We start from the raw sequence: 12,155 nt of genomic DNA, 5'->3' as shown, positions 1-12,155 counted from the left end.
GATCCACATTCCTTGTGTTATTAGCTGTACAGGTGATTTAGTGGAGTATTCTCATAAAAATAATGGGGGAAGCATAATATGCAAATATCAAAATAGGCTTTTTGCTCATTGTTTGGATGTTTTTTTTCAGGAGACTTAAGGACATCCCTTAAAGTGAGAGCTGATATTTTTTATTAAAAGAAATAGTCCAGAGACTGTGCAAAGCTAAGTTGAGATAAAAATGTTTTGTATAGTCAAAATGGGCTTGTTTTTCTCAAGCACTTCTCTCCATTGAGAAGTCATTTATTACTCAACAAAGTGAGGATTTGAAATCTAATGGTAGTAGCAAGCTGCAGTTCTGAGGGTAAGCTCTGCTGCTATCCCCTTCTCAGATATTTTACACAAATGTTTGCTAATGGAGCGGCCAAGCTTAAGACTTGCCGATCCTTACAGCTCATGTGGCTAACAGTCAGCCTCTTCAGCGTGAATGTGTGGTTTAGTCCTTCTCCTGCTCAGGTCATGTCCATTTGAAAGCATCATCATGAAGTGACCACTGAATATCATTGGGTCCAAAGAAAACTAATTCCACATTAGTATTGTTTCCTGAGGATTGATTTCCCCACATAAAAGGTGTTATGTAGTGTTACTGAGGGAAAAAAAAACAATTGAGACTGTATTATTATGCAGCTGTCATAAATGAGAATTTATGCAAAAATGCTTGTGCTTTAGTGCTAAGTTGATACAAAAATGTTATAATTGCAAGTCTGGAAGAACAAGACAGTGCTTTTCTTTGGAAGACCTTATTGTGCTAATTTTCTGTGGTTTGAAAGTGTTACAATGAAACATCAGTCTTTGTGTGAATTGTGGCATTTACCTTGTGCCGTGGTGCACTGACTTCCCAGGGGCGGATGCACTGGGCTGGGAGACAGCCAACCCAGACCTGTTCTTTTAGCCACCAACTGTGGCCTTTTCGGGTGTCACGTGTCCAATAAAATGACTGTGTTGGATTAAATGACTACCACTAAGTTTCCCCTTTAACTTTAATGGTGTTATGACTTTTATGACATCACTGTATAGCACTTTAAAATGCTATGAAACTTAAAGTATAATTTTCTCCAACAGAATGGGAAAACAATGAAGGAGTGATCCCACCTCATGTTTTGGATGTAAGGCGAATGTCCATTGTGTCCCTCTTGAGTTGTGGTAACATTCAAAGCACAGAATGCAAAGTTTCGGTGGGCTCTTAGATGATTTATTACCATACTGAACATGCAAATTGCTTTACAGACTTCCCAGCAGCTAGATAGATGCTGCTTTTGGCATGGTCTTTTGACACCTGGGTGACTTGCACACAGTAACAGCGGCCCTCGCTAAGGTCAGTTTCAACAATTTACCAACATCCATTTTGTCTCACGTTGCATATTCTCCCTTTATGTTCCTGGGAAACACCAAAAAGTGAGCTTGTTCCGTCACTCGATCGGGTTATTCAACCTGAGACCAAGAAGAAGCCACAGGTGTCTGTGGCTGTGATGTTGTCTGCCCCCGGCTTTGGGCTGCTGAGAGCGCCAGTGAGTCTGTTGTGTCCCCTCTGTCGGCAGCTGGGACTCTGCCAGTCCCCAGCATTGGAGAACATGGTAGCTCAGTCAAAAGCAAATGGGCGTGATTTTGATGAATTCTCTACAAACATTTTCTGTATTTACATTTATGGCCAGGTCAGATTTACATGTTTACCTAAAAAAATTTCAATATATCTTTGTATGAAGGAGTTGATAGCACCATTTTGACAAGTTTTAAAAATGAAATGTTCACAGCGCCTTTTTCAATACTTTTCAACCAGAAGTTGGGGAGGTAACCTACAATATTGCCTGTGTAAATACAGTCATACTTTTTTTTTTGTCCTCCAAACCCTACATGTGCTTGTTTTTGGCTAATGACTTGAATCTAAGCTACTGGAGACATAGGCGTGCTGTATAGAATGGGTTCCATTCATCTAATCCCCCACGCTGCTACTGAGATGCTTATGTCTGGTTAGGCCAGTAAACTTTTGACAACCCAGGAGTACAAATTTCTCCTATATGAAATACATACCAGATGTATTGCCACATGAGCCTGAGAAACCCTAGTAGAAAGTCCTCCTTTCTCAGTGCCTGCTAAGTTGTATGTTCTGAACCTCCCAGTCTATGTCTTAGCTTCTCTGTCTCTCAGATGGCAGTCGACCTTTGATCCTTCTCCATTTTGCCCGGAGGAGCAGTGCAACCAATCACAACCACAGACAGGATCCAAAACAAGCAAGGTGGCCAGACAACTAAGAGTTTACCTGCTGTAATCTGATCCTCATTGGTAAATATTTTAAAAAGTAACTTTTTTTGAAGATGGCTGTGAAATACTGCCTGCAGTGAATGATATAAGAAGGGATTTATAGAAGGGGGTGTAAAGGGGCAAGACAGGGATGAAGAAGAAAGGACTTCACAGGATCAGCTTGATATTTGAGGGAAGCGGCTGTGAACATTTTAAATTTCATCATCTGAGACTTAGCTTTTTTTGTACAGGTTTTCTTTTGAAGTCTAAACGTGCAGGTATAATTCTGTCTCAATTCCTGCAGGGATTGCCTTTTTGGGTCAGATAATTTTTGAAGGGTTAAAATAACTAACGCAGAAGTAACCTTGATGTGAGCCTCCATTGGCAAAGCTTTAGCAAGTCAATTGGTGATTTCTAGTCACAGAGCTATTCAGATACTGGAGTTTTGCAAAACTTACTCAGATAATCACTGTCATTACTCTGCTTTGTCAGTGGAGGCCTAGCCAAGCCAATGCAGTCTTCGCTTCAACTGGCAACTTGCAAACATTTCTTTGCTGTCTTGATTTTTATCCTGCTTAGGGATGTGCCAAATTATCCCACAGTAAAGTATGTAGGAGATCCCAGAGAGCTAGGCACTCAGGAAATGCACAGAGTATCTACCCAGAATAAGAAAGGAGCAAGGTCTGTCTAATTCAGCTTTGTACAGGATCTGAGACTTGTTCAGACTTAGCAGCACTTCCCTTAGATTTTAGCCTTTCAAACCCAAGATGTTCCTTCACCACTTTGCCTTGCATTTCTTCACTCTAGATTTCTCAGCCAAACTTGACCCCTTCCACATCCCTACCTGCAAAGACCCTACCCACCCTTCAAATCCAGCCTGTGTTCCCATGAGGGTTTCCTTGATCATTCCAGGCAGAAGGGAGCCCTTTATCTTTCCATCCCTAGAGGGCGTACTGCCTGCCTAAATGTAGCACGGGCTCCATGGATTACTTGTCTTCATCTACAGAGCTCACTTCTTGTGTAGCTGAATTCATCTCTGCCTCCCTCACTGTACAGAACTCTTTCTCAGTGAAAGTTGACTGAGAAAAACGGGTTCCTGGGGTGGGCTACTCCTGGGAGCTTCAAAATTAGCAAATTATTTCCTTACAGTGTGCTTGCGATGTAGACCTAATATCCCCTAAACTCCACTGTTTAAAATGGTTCTGAGAGGAAAACTATTGACTTTGGTCTATTCATTTCTAAGGGAAGTAGGTGCCCCTGATATTGAGAAAGGTAGAAATGTTCATTTCAATACATTGACAGCTGCCTTCAAACAGCAATTAAGAAGAACGAGCAGCAGGAATGTGGAATCCTAATCTACATTTTATCTTTTCCCTCTTCCATTCTAATTGTCTCCCTCCTACACACAACCAAGAGAAGCTGGCATACGATTCATCTCTTCCCTGAGTTCTACAGTGTGTCCCAGCGGTTATGTTATGGTAGAATGAGCAGCCAGGAGGAAAACCAAGGCAGGAAGCAGGGAAGCCCTTGAAATTCTATACATCTTTTCCACTCTCTGGGAAAGAAAGCATTTGGAACTATGTGTTTTCATCCCAAGGCCTGAGAGGCTGGAAAGGGCTCACAGTGACCAAAGGGAGAAGCCCATTAACAACTTTGGGTATTCAGGCCTCCTCGCTCCCCAAAGCTGGCACCATCTTCACCTGTCAATCAATATATAACTTCTTCACTGCCATCCTGCCAACTGTGTAAGTCCTCAGAACAAAGGACCTGGCATGCTTGCCACCCCAGCCTTTGGCTGCCCTTACCCTGCTTTGCCCTGAACTGATGCCTCTCCCGCCCCCAACCTCTACAAGGGCTGCTCCTTCCATGCAAACATATCACCAACAAACCCTGCTTGCATACTAACAGACTTGCTGATCTGTACTTCTTCATGGCATCAGCAAGAAGAACCAGGTCTCTCCCTCTAAGAGTTACATCATATTATTGATTGCTGCAACAGTTTAGAGAAGAGAGTGTGTTGTCTCATAAGAGTCATATAATTTTAGGTATTCCTAACAGTAAGAGGATAGTAGGTTTTTCTACTCAATATCTCATTTGTAACCTTTGGCTGCAGATGTTCAAAGTCAAACACAAAGGTCATGCATGTCTACAACTCTCAATATCTGGGTCACCAGCTTCCCTTAAGGCAGATACTGTGGAAGGAATAATTTCTCTGTGACAAAAAGAGACTAAGAGAAGGGTCCTTTTTGGATTTCTAAATATGTAAGAACAGTAAAGGAAAACATTCATTCAAGATCCTCTCTTTTCAATAATTGAAATATATAACACTCAGAAAAACATGAGGATTAAAAAGTAGCCTTCTCACACAAAAGACCTGGCTGTTAGCAAGTCGTTGTCACAGAAGGTCATATCACATGGCACATTATTTCCTAAAAATGATAAAATGAAAATCCAACTGATAGAAAACACCTGAAAATATTCTGAAGGATTCAGAACTACAGGCTCTCTTATTTCTTAGCTTACTAAGCAACAGCTCCAGACTGACTTAAATGTGAACAAAAACACCAGTGTAAGATATTTACCTGGTTTTAAATATAAGGACCAAATTTCTAAAACATTCCCAAAGTGTAGAAATCTTTTCAATTCCTCTCTCACCCAAGTCAGTTTATAGTCTATTTTTTTTTTCAGGAATGATGCCATTTTTAGTTCTGTAGGGAAACTTTGCTAAATTTTCCTTTCAGCACAATCACCGTGGTGGGACCACCTGCAACAGAAACACGCTCTCCTACCTTCCTAAGCAACAAAGGGCGGTAACAGCCTTCAGCTGAGGAGGAGAAATCCGGAGTGTGGGATTCTGTATTCCTGGACACCACCAAAAGGCATGGGGGGCCGTGAAAAATCAGGGTTGTTTTTTTTTCATTAAGTTTTTAATGTAAAAGGTCAGATAAACATTTTAGGTTTTTCTGGGCCATATGGCCTCTGTCGAAACTACTCTGTACTTGAAGCATGAAAGCAACCACAGACAATATATAAATGAATGAGAATGGTCATGGTTTAGTAAAATTTTATTAAAAAAAAAAAAAACCCTGGTCTCTGGTAGGTTTAGTCTGTGAACCATAGTTTGCCTGACTCCTGAAAACTGATCTTTGGAGATTGAAATTTATTTCCTTAGGTAATTATGTGAAAATTACTTTTTAAAAAATGCACACACATTTTATGTGCATATCAGAAAGGCCATAGATAAGAGGATGATTGGCATTCAAATAAGAAAGAGCACAAACAAAAGCCCCTGACACCTCTACTAATAATCCCTTTTCCCTGATATTGTGCGTTCATCAGGCACAAGGCATCACTTAAATCCCTGTCTGCTGTTTTCACTCATTGAACTCACAGGAGATCTTAAAATTTCAAGGGGAACTCAGCAACCTCTGTCAGACATGGAGTGCAGTTCTATTATTATGTTGTTTGGACCTAACTACTTAATAAATGGACATTAGGTAATTCTGGTGGTTTTAGAGGGACATGGAAATATTACTGAGACATTGCATGAACGGAAACAGCTTAGGAACTTCTGACACAAATAATAGCCTTGACAGCGTGAATGTAGACGGGACTGTAGCTCATGAGTACGTTCTCTGTATCCTGTGCTGCTGCACATTAGCTGTGTGATAGGCTCTAAAATAGGTCAGGTTAAAGGAGGCAGTTATGAGACGACAGTTTTCAATTTATAGTCATACTTACTTGTATCATTGACAGACCAGATTAACTACTCTTCCTGTATCAAGGAAAAGACAGAGAAAGAGGAAACCTAGTAAATTTTTTGTCATCCACAACTGATTGTCAGGGTGAGCGTGCTTGGGGGCAACACAGCTCTCAAAATTCTGACGGGATCCTGTTGCAGTTGACATAGCTTGACATTATCTTTTAAATGGACAATAAAGATTATTACTTAACCTGACTGAAATGAAATACCTATCATCTTTAATACAATGAGCCACAGCAAAGATTCCATGGATATGAATATTCCATATCCATGGGTTTTCCAGGTCAAGATGTTCACATCAACATTTCTTTAAAATGTGCTGAAAGACCTACTAAAAAGAATGGTGTGATTTTATAGTCATCACTGCTGTTTAGTTTCAAACTAAATTCTGGGCTACCAAGGGCCCCACACTCCTGCAGCCAGTGCAGGATGCTCCTTTCAGGGTTTTAAAGAGGATCTCTCATCCTCGAGGGCAGGCCAATGGCCAGAGAGATGGAGCAAAGCAAAGATCTGGGACAAGTGGTAGCAAACCAAGATATTGGGAAGAGTGAATGATCAGTGGAATCCCATTACTGAGTAATGACAACACACCAATATTCAACAGCATCACTTTCAATCAGAGCATGGGAAGAGGTTTTCTTCCATTTGGCTCACTTGAGCTCAACCAGGTCAGATGCCTGGAGTCTTCACTAGAGTGAGGTCTGGTTCCTGTGAAGGAGCCAGCTGGTCGCTGTCATGGACGGACTTGCATCCTGCCCTAGGTGGACCTCTCGGGCAGGTGACAGAGAAGAAGCTGAGAGTGAAGGAAGTTCAAATCAAGCAATCGAATCCTTTCAAGTATATCACAAGCATTTAGGAACTGGAATTTTAAACAAGGAAGAATCAATTAGTCAAATTTGTAGTTGCTCTCCAAGATAAGGATATAAATGGTTGGACTTTGTGAGCTGAGATTATCTGATGTCAGGTGATATCTGAAAGGTATGACAAAAACTGGTCCTTACTATATCAGGATGTAGAAAGAGAAAATACTGACCTTGTTTGCCATGGATGGAAAGGTAATATTTCCCCTGTGGTCTTTTTTCTTTTTCTCTCATATGTCAAGGAATCAGAAAATTCCTCTGAGTTGTTTCAGGGGAAGAAAAGGACTTTGCAAAATATTATAGAAAATTACTGGGTATATTCTGCTTATCATGTGGTTATGCATATTGTACCAATATTGAGATTATATGTGCATAAATGTTTTTAAAAACACTGAAGACACACACAGAGTCTAACCATTAAGCAGCATTTAACCAGTAAGTGTGCAGATGTTTGCCATAACCCCGATCGGAAACATATCAGTGTTGAGCATTAAGAAAATTGGCATATGACCTAATAGGCAGTAATTACAAGGATTTACAAATCCTATTATGTAGGTAAATGTCTGTAAACTTTTCACCTTCTAAAGTACTATACTGAATACTCTGTAATGACAAGTAAATTACATAATGGCATTGTAATTATGTTAATTGGCTCTGCTTAGTATATTTATGTCAATTATATGTGGAGTTGACTTTCATCAAGAAAAATCTAGTGCTGATTCACTTTGTTGACTTTTTTTTGCATATTTTTGCAAGAACAATCTTAAAACAGAATAGTTTACTAATTTTGTTCTTTGCCTTTCCTGGAATGTATATGTTTTTCAAGTTTGAAATGCAACCAGATGCTTCTGTGAAAAAAAAAAGCATAATTATGAAATTATGAAACAAAATGACTCTAAATCTTCGGTGTGTAGGTAAGCCACACACAGTTACCTTGCATGTGAACCTGGGAATAAGAATTGCTAAACATGCTAAATTACAAAATATGTTTAAAATGCTATGTAATTGAGGTCACAGTAAAAGGCAAACTGTTCTTTCTTTTTATGTCTGCCACTAAAAATGGCTCTAGAACCTTGAGGATTATTCTAAAACAGCAGTATGTAAGAAATATCCAAAAGTCTTTTGGATCCATGTGTGATGGCAGTGTTGATTAAATCCTTCTAAGAAAATCTGAAAGATGCCTGCTGATGGTTATATTCACATTTGGGGGAGTTTATTCCCATTGTGTGATCTTCATCATGCAAATTTGGTAAGCTTTGGTAGATTTCTAAAAAGAGGCAGAAGTGGCCAGTGGAGTTTTGACTTAGTTCAGTCTGTGACGTGTCTGAAACATTTTCCTTCTGGCCTCCTATCAACTCATCTGTGTGGAAAACTGAGGCAGCTGTAATCTAAGCACAGACATTCAGGCATCATTTTGCTTAAAAAACACTCTAGAACAGTACTGTTCCAATGCAGTAGCCACTAGCTACATGTGGCCACGGAGCACTTGACTTACTAAAGGTGTGACATGTACTCCTGATTTTGAAAACAGTATAAAAATAAAAATTTAAAGTATTAATTTTTCATGTTGATGATATGTTGGAATAACAGTTGGGATATATCAGATTAAAATGCAGTTAAATTTTATCTAATTTTAATGTGGCTAACAGAAAACTTAAAACTACGTATGTGGCTTGCATCATATTTATGTTAGAGAATGCTTGCTCTAGATGATAACTTTCACAACCATATTATTCTAATTTCTACCTTATTTATGTATTCATGGAATGAATGAGCTCTTATGGTCTGAGAAAAATCACTGGGATTCCAATTAGTCTTCTTAAAGGGGAGAGATGAAGACTGCCCTTCTCCATGGTAAAACAGTCTAGGTTATGCTGTGCATCTGAACATTTCTGAAAACAAAAATTAATAATGTAATAATATAACTGTCAGCTCTAAAATGCAAAACATAATTTATTGTTCTTTGCTGAAATTCCCTTACTTCTTTTGCTTTAAATATAATTTGACTATTGTCAGTTAGGGGTAACGTTATGAAGTAGTACGTCAAATTATAGTTTATCTGCCATTATTTAGCTAAGTAATCTTTGAGAAAGATAATACATCCCATTTCAACAAATATATAAATGCTTGCTGTGCTTTCAAAACATTAACCCAATTATCCTTAGGTTCTATTTCTATGAAATCTTTGAGTCTCTTGGCTGAAATGACCTATTTTTATGAAAGTTTGACTTGTTTTCCACTGAAATGACTAAATTAGCCACTGTTTAGGCATTGTGAGGACTTAATCTTTAACACCCAAGTCAAACTTTAAAACTCCCATTGATTTTTTAAAGAGTAGAATTTACAGATTAAAACAAAACAAAACAAAACAAAAAGGAAATTACCCGCACACGGTCAAGTGTTCACCAAGGAATAGGCATGTGTACTCACTTAAGTGGGTAAAACTCTTACACACATGTCAGCCCTGGCATTTCCTGTGCTATTTCCTGTGCTATTCCCACAGTCCACAGGGCCAGCCCTGCAGCCAGCCCTGTGCATGGAGCGTCAGACGGACAGAACTGCCCCTGGAACCACGCGGACATGGGCTGGGAGGGACGACAGGTTCCAATCTTTCCGATGAAGTACCACTCTCTAATAAGGGCTCTTTCCCTCTCTTCCTCCTGTTTGTAATGAATGGATGGGGGCATTTACTATATATACCTGTTAAGTCTTATTGGAAAAAGTATACCAAGTGATCTTTTTAAATGAAAATCTTAATGCTTAGTAAAAAAGTCATTCTTAACAATTAAAAATAGTGAGCCCTTCATAATAGTTAAAATGGAAATTTTGAGAGAGAATAAAGGACAGAAACACAGAAGAAGAGAATAAGTAGTCTCTACTAGTTGATACAATAAACGAAAAAGTAATCTTGCTCTGAGCCCAGATGATGTGACTTGATTAAGGGCTACATACTCCCTGTCGGTGATCTATCAGGCCTCTGAACCAGGGAAGATGAGAAATCCTACCTCGCTTTCCTCTCAGGAGGACAGCAGTAAATGAAGATTTGTGCTTGGAAAGCAGAAAGCCTGCTCAGGGCCAAATGCCCCCAGAAACCAGAGATTTTGTTTCATTTTCCAATTTAATACTTTTGAGGAAGAGCCAGAATAATTCAAGATCTCTTTTTTTGGATGACGATTTTTATGTAATAGCCATTTTTCTTGTCTATCATCTTGTCCTTTGAATATAATTCTCTTTTGAAATTAAGGAAAGGTACTAAACTGTGATGCATAATGATTTTATAAAAATGTTTATTTCATTTCAAACTAGAAGTAAGTCTGAGATACTTGGAATTTTAATGTGACTTCTATAAGGGAAAAGTGTTTATATGAAAATCAAAGAAATATATTTTGGAAAAAATCATAGTAAAGTATCAAGTCTAATGTTACAGCTTCTCCAGTCTGATTTGAAATAGGTTTTATTCTTTGTTTCTTATGTTTTTGTTTTTTAAGGTAAATAAAAAATTTCACTGTCCTAAACTGAAATGAAGACATTCTAAACCATGTTGCAAAATGTGGGCACTTTGATTCCAAGTGTGAGAAGATATACTAGCTTTTCAGAAATATCTTTAGTTTATAAGCAGTATGTCTAAATAACTATCAATTGAAGTGGAAAAATACTTTATAAACAAAAATGTTTCCTTATTCTAGTAAAGTCAATAATGAAAGTTCTCATAATGGAATAATACTCTTTCCACTCTATTCAGACAGTTTGGCACCAGCCTATGGGATAGATTTTTCTAAATATTTGAAACTCAGTAATTATAGACTTTATCTATAAAAATGCTCCTATCCTTAAAGTTGTACAAACTCATTAATAAATCCACTTTAGTTGAAAAAATGACAAGGAGTCAATCTTTGTTATTCCAAGTCCTGGCCTTGTTCTGGTCTTATCTCCGTTTCTTCCCTAAAATTCTTTATTCTTCCTGAAGTGTTGTCCACCAGAAGGACATCTTATTAGTAATAAAGTTTATATAAATAGGGACAAAATAAAACAGCATTCTTCACACAAGCTTTGGAGCATATGGTGTCATGGTCTGTAAAGTATGCTTCAATTCCTTATTTTGCACGTACCAAATGTGTTTACACATGTGATGCAGAACCACCTCCTTGTAAACAACTGGAACCCATGACAAGAGGAATGTGAGTAGACAGGGGCCTGCGTCAGGGCGCCACCTAGTACTAGCTGAGGAACAGTCCGAAGGGATGGCTGACTGCCTTGTGAGGAAATCCAAAGGGCAGAGCATGGTTAGGTTTTCAAAGCAAAAAAACCTTTGTTAATATTTACCTCAAATGTGTGCTATTGGTCCCTGAAAATGCATGTTGTAAAATGTTATGTTGTGTTTACTTGCAATTTCAAATTTAACTCATCAGTATTAGGTATCCATTACTTACCATAGAAGACACTATTTTTTCATAAAGCAGTCACATGCATTGAAGTTAGGATTACCAACTGATATATATGTATTTTTTTGCACCTCAAAAACAGAATTACTATAGTGCATGTCATGCTTCCACACCTTCCTCACTGAAAGACAACAATGCATCAAGTACCAGGATTTGGCTTCCAGACTGGGAGAAAGCCACCTAGTACTCTGGCAGGATCACTTCATTCTGCTGAGTTCCAAATCCCAGAGCTGGGTTTTCTTGCTCTTCTTTGGGGGCTGCAGCTTCCTCCACAGTCTTCAGCTTCTCCTCTTCAGGGCCCTCCTCCACTTGTGGGTCAGCCAGCTTGAATCCAGCCTCTAGTGCCTCGGGCACCATGTTGGTGGCCTCAGGAGTATTTACAACAGCATCTTCAACTGCCTCCATGGCCTGTATCTTCATTGGCTCGGCTTCTGCCTTCTCAACTGCCACTTGGGCCCCATCTCCCTGAACTTCCTCTTCTTCTGAAACAGCTTTAACATCTTTGTTGCCATCGTGGATTGGAGATGGCTCTCGACTGGCCTTCTGGCTCTCCTGGATGCTGCCGTGGCTACTGCTGGCGCTTCCCAACCGGGAGGAGGCCACCACGGCCTTCACTGCTGCCTGATCACAAACAGAAAAGGGACAGATGACACTTCCACTAAAATCCCAGCTCTGAGCCAAGGCTCAACTTTGCATTCAGGGAGTTTGCTTTACATGTTGGTGTTTGGTCTTTCAAAGTATTATTGTATCAAGATTGTCATATGAAAGCTCTGGAGAATAAACAGAAAAACCTCTTAATCTCAAGCCCACCTG

At 39.2% G+C, this 12,155-nt stretch overlaps 1 protein-coding gene across 1 annotated transcript in view; it reads right to left on the bottom strand.

Moving 5' to 3' along the window:
* Window positions 1-2,604: 2,604 nt before the first annotated feature.
* CAMK4 (calcium/calmodulin dependent protein kinase IV) overlaps window positions 2,605-12,155 on the bottom strand; it is a 204,046-nt gene continuing 194,495 nt past the window's right edge. Inside the window, exon 12 of the mRNA XM_028529930.2 lies at window positions 2,605-11,963. Within this exon, the coding sequence (XP_028385731.1) occupies window positions 11,523-11,963 (441 nt within the window). The 3' untranslated portion in view covers window positions 2,605-11,522. The remainder of the gene's footprint in view (window positions 11,964-12,155) is intronic.

This window comes from Phyllostomus discolor, chromosome 3, assembly GCF_004126475.2.
Source record: "Phyllostomus discolor isolate MPI-MPIP mPhyDis1 chromosome 3, mPhyDis1.pri.v3, whole genome shotgun sequence".
NCBI lineage: Eukaryota > Metazoa > Chordata > Mammalia > Chiroptera > Phyllostomidae > Phyllostomus > Phyllostomus discolor.
This window is presented reverse-complemented; position numbering and strand designations above follow the sequence as displayed.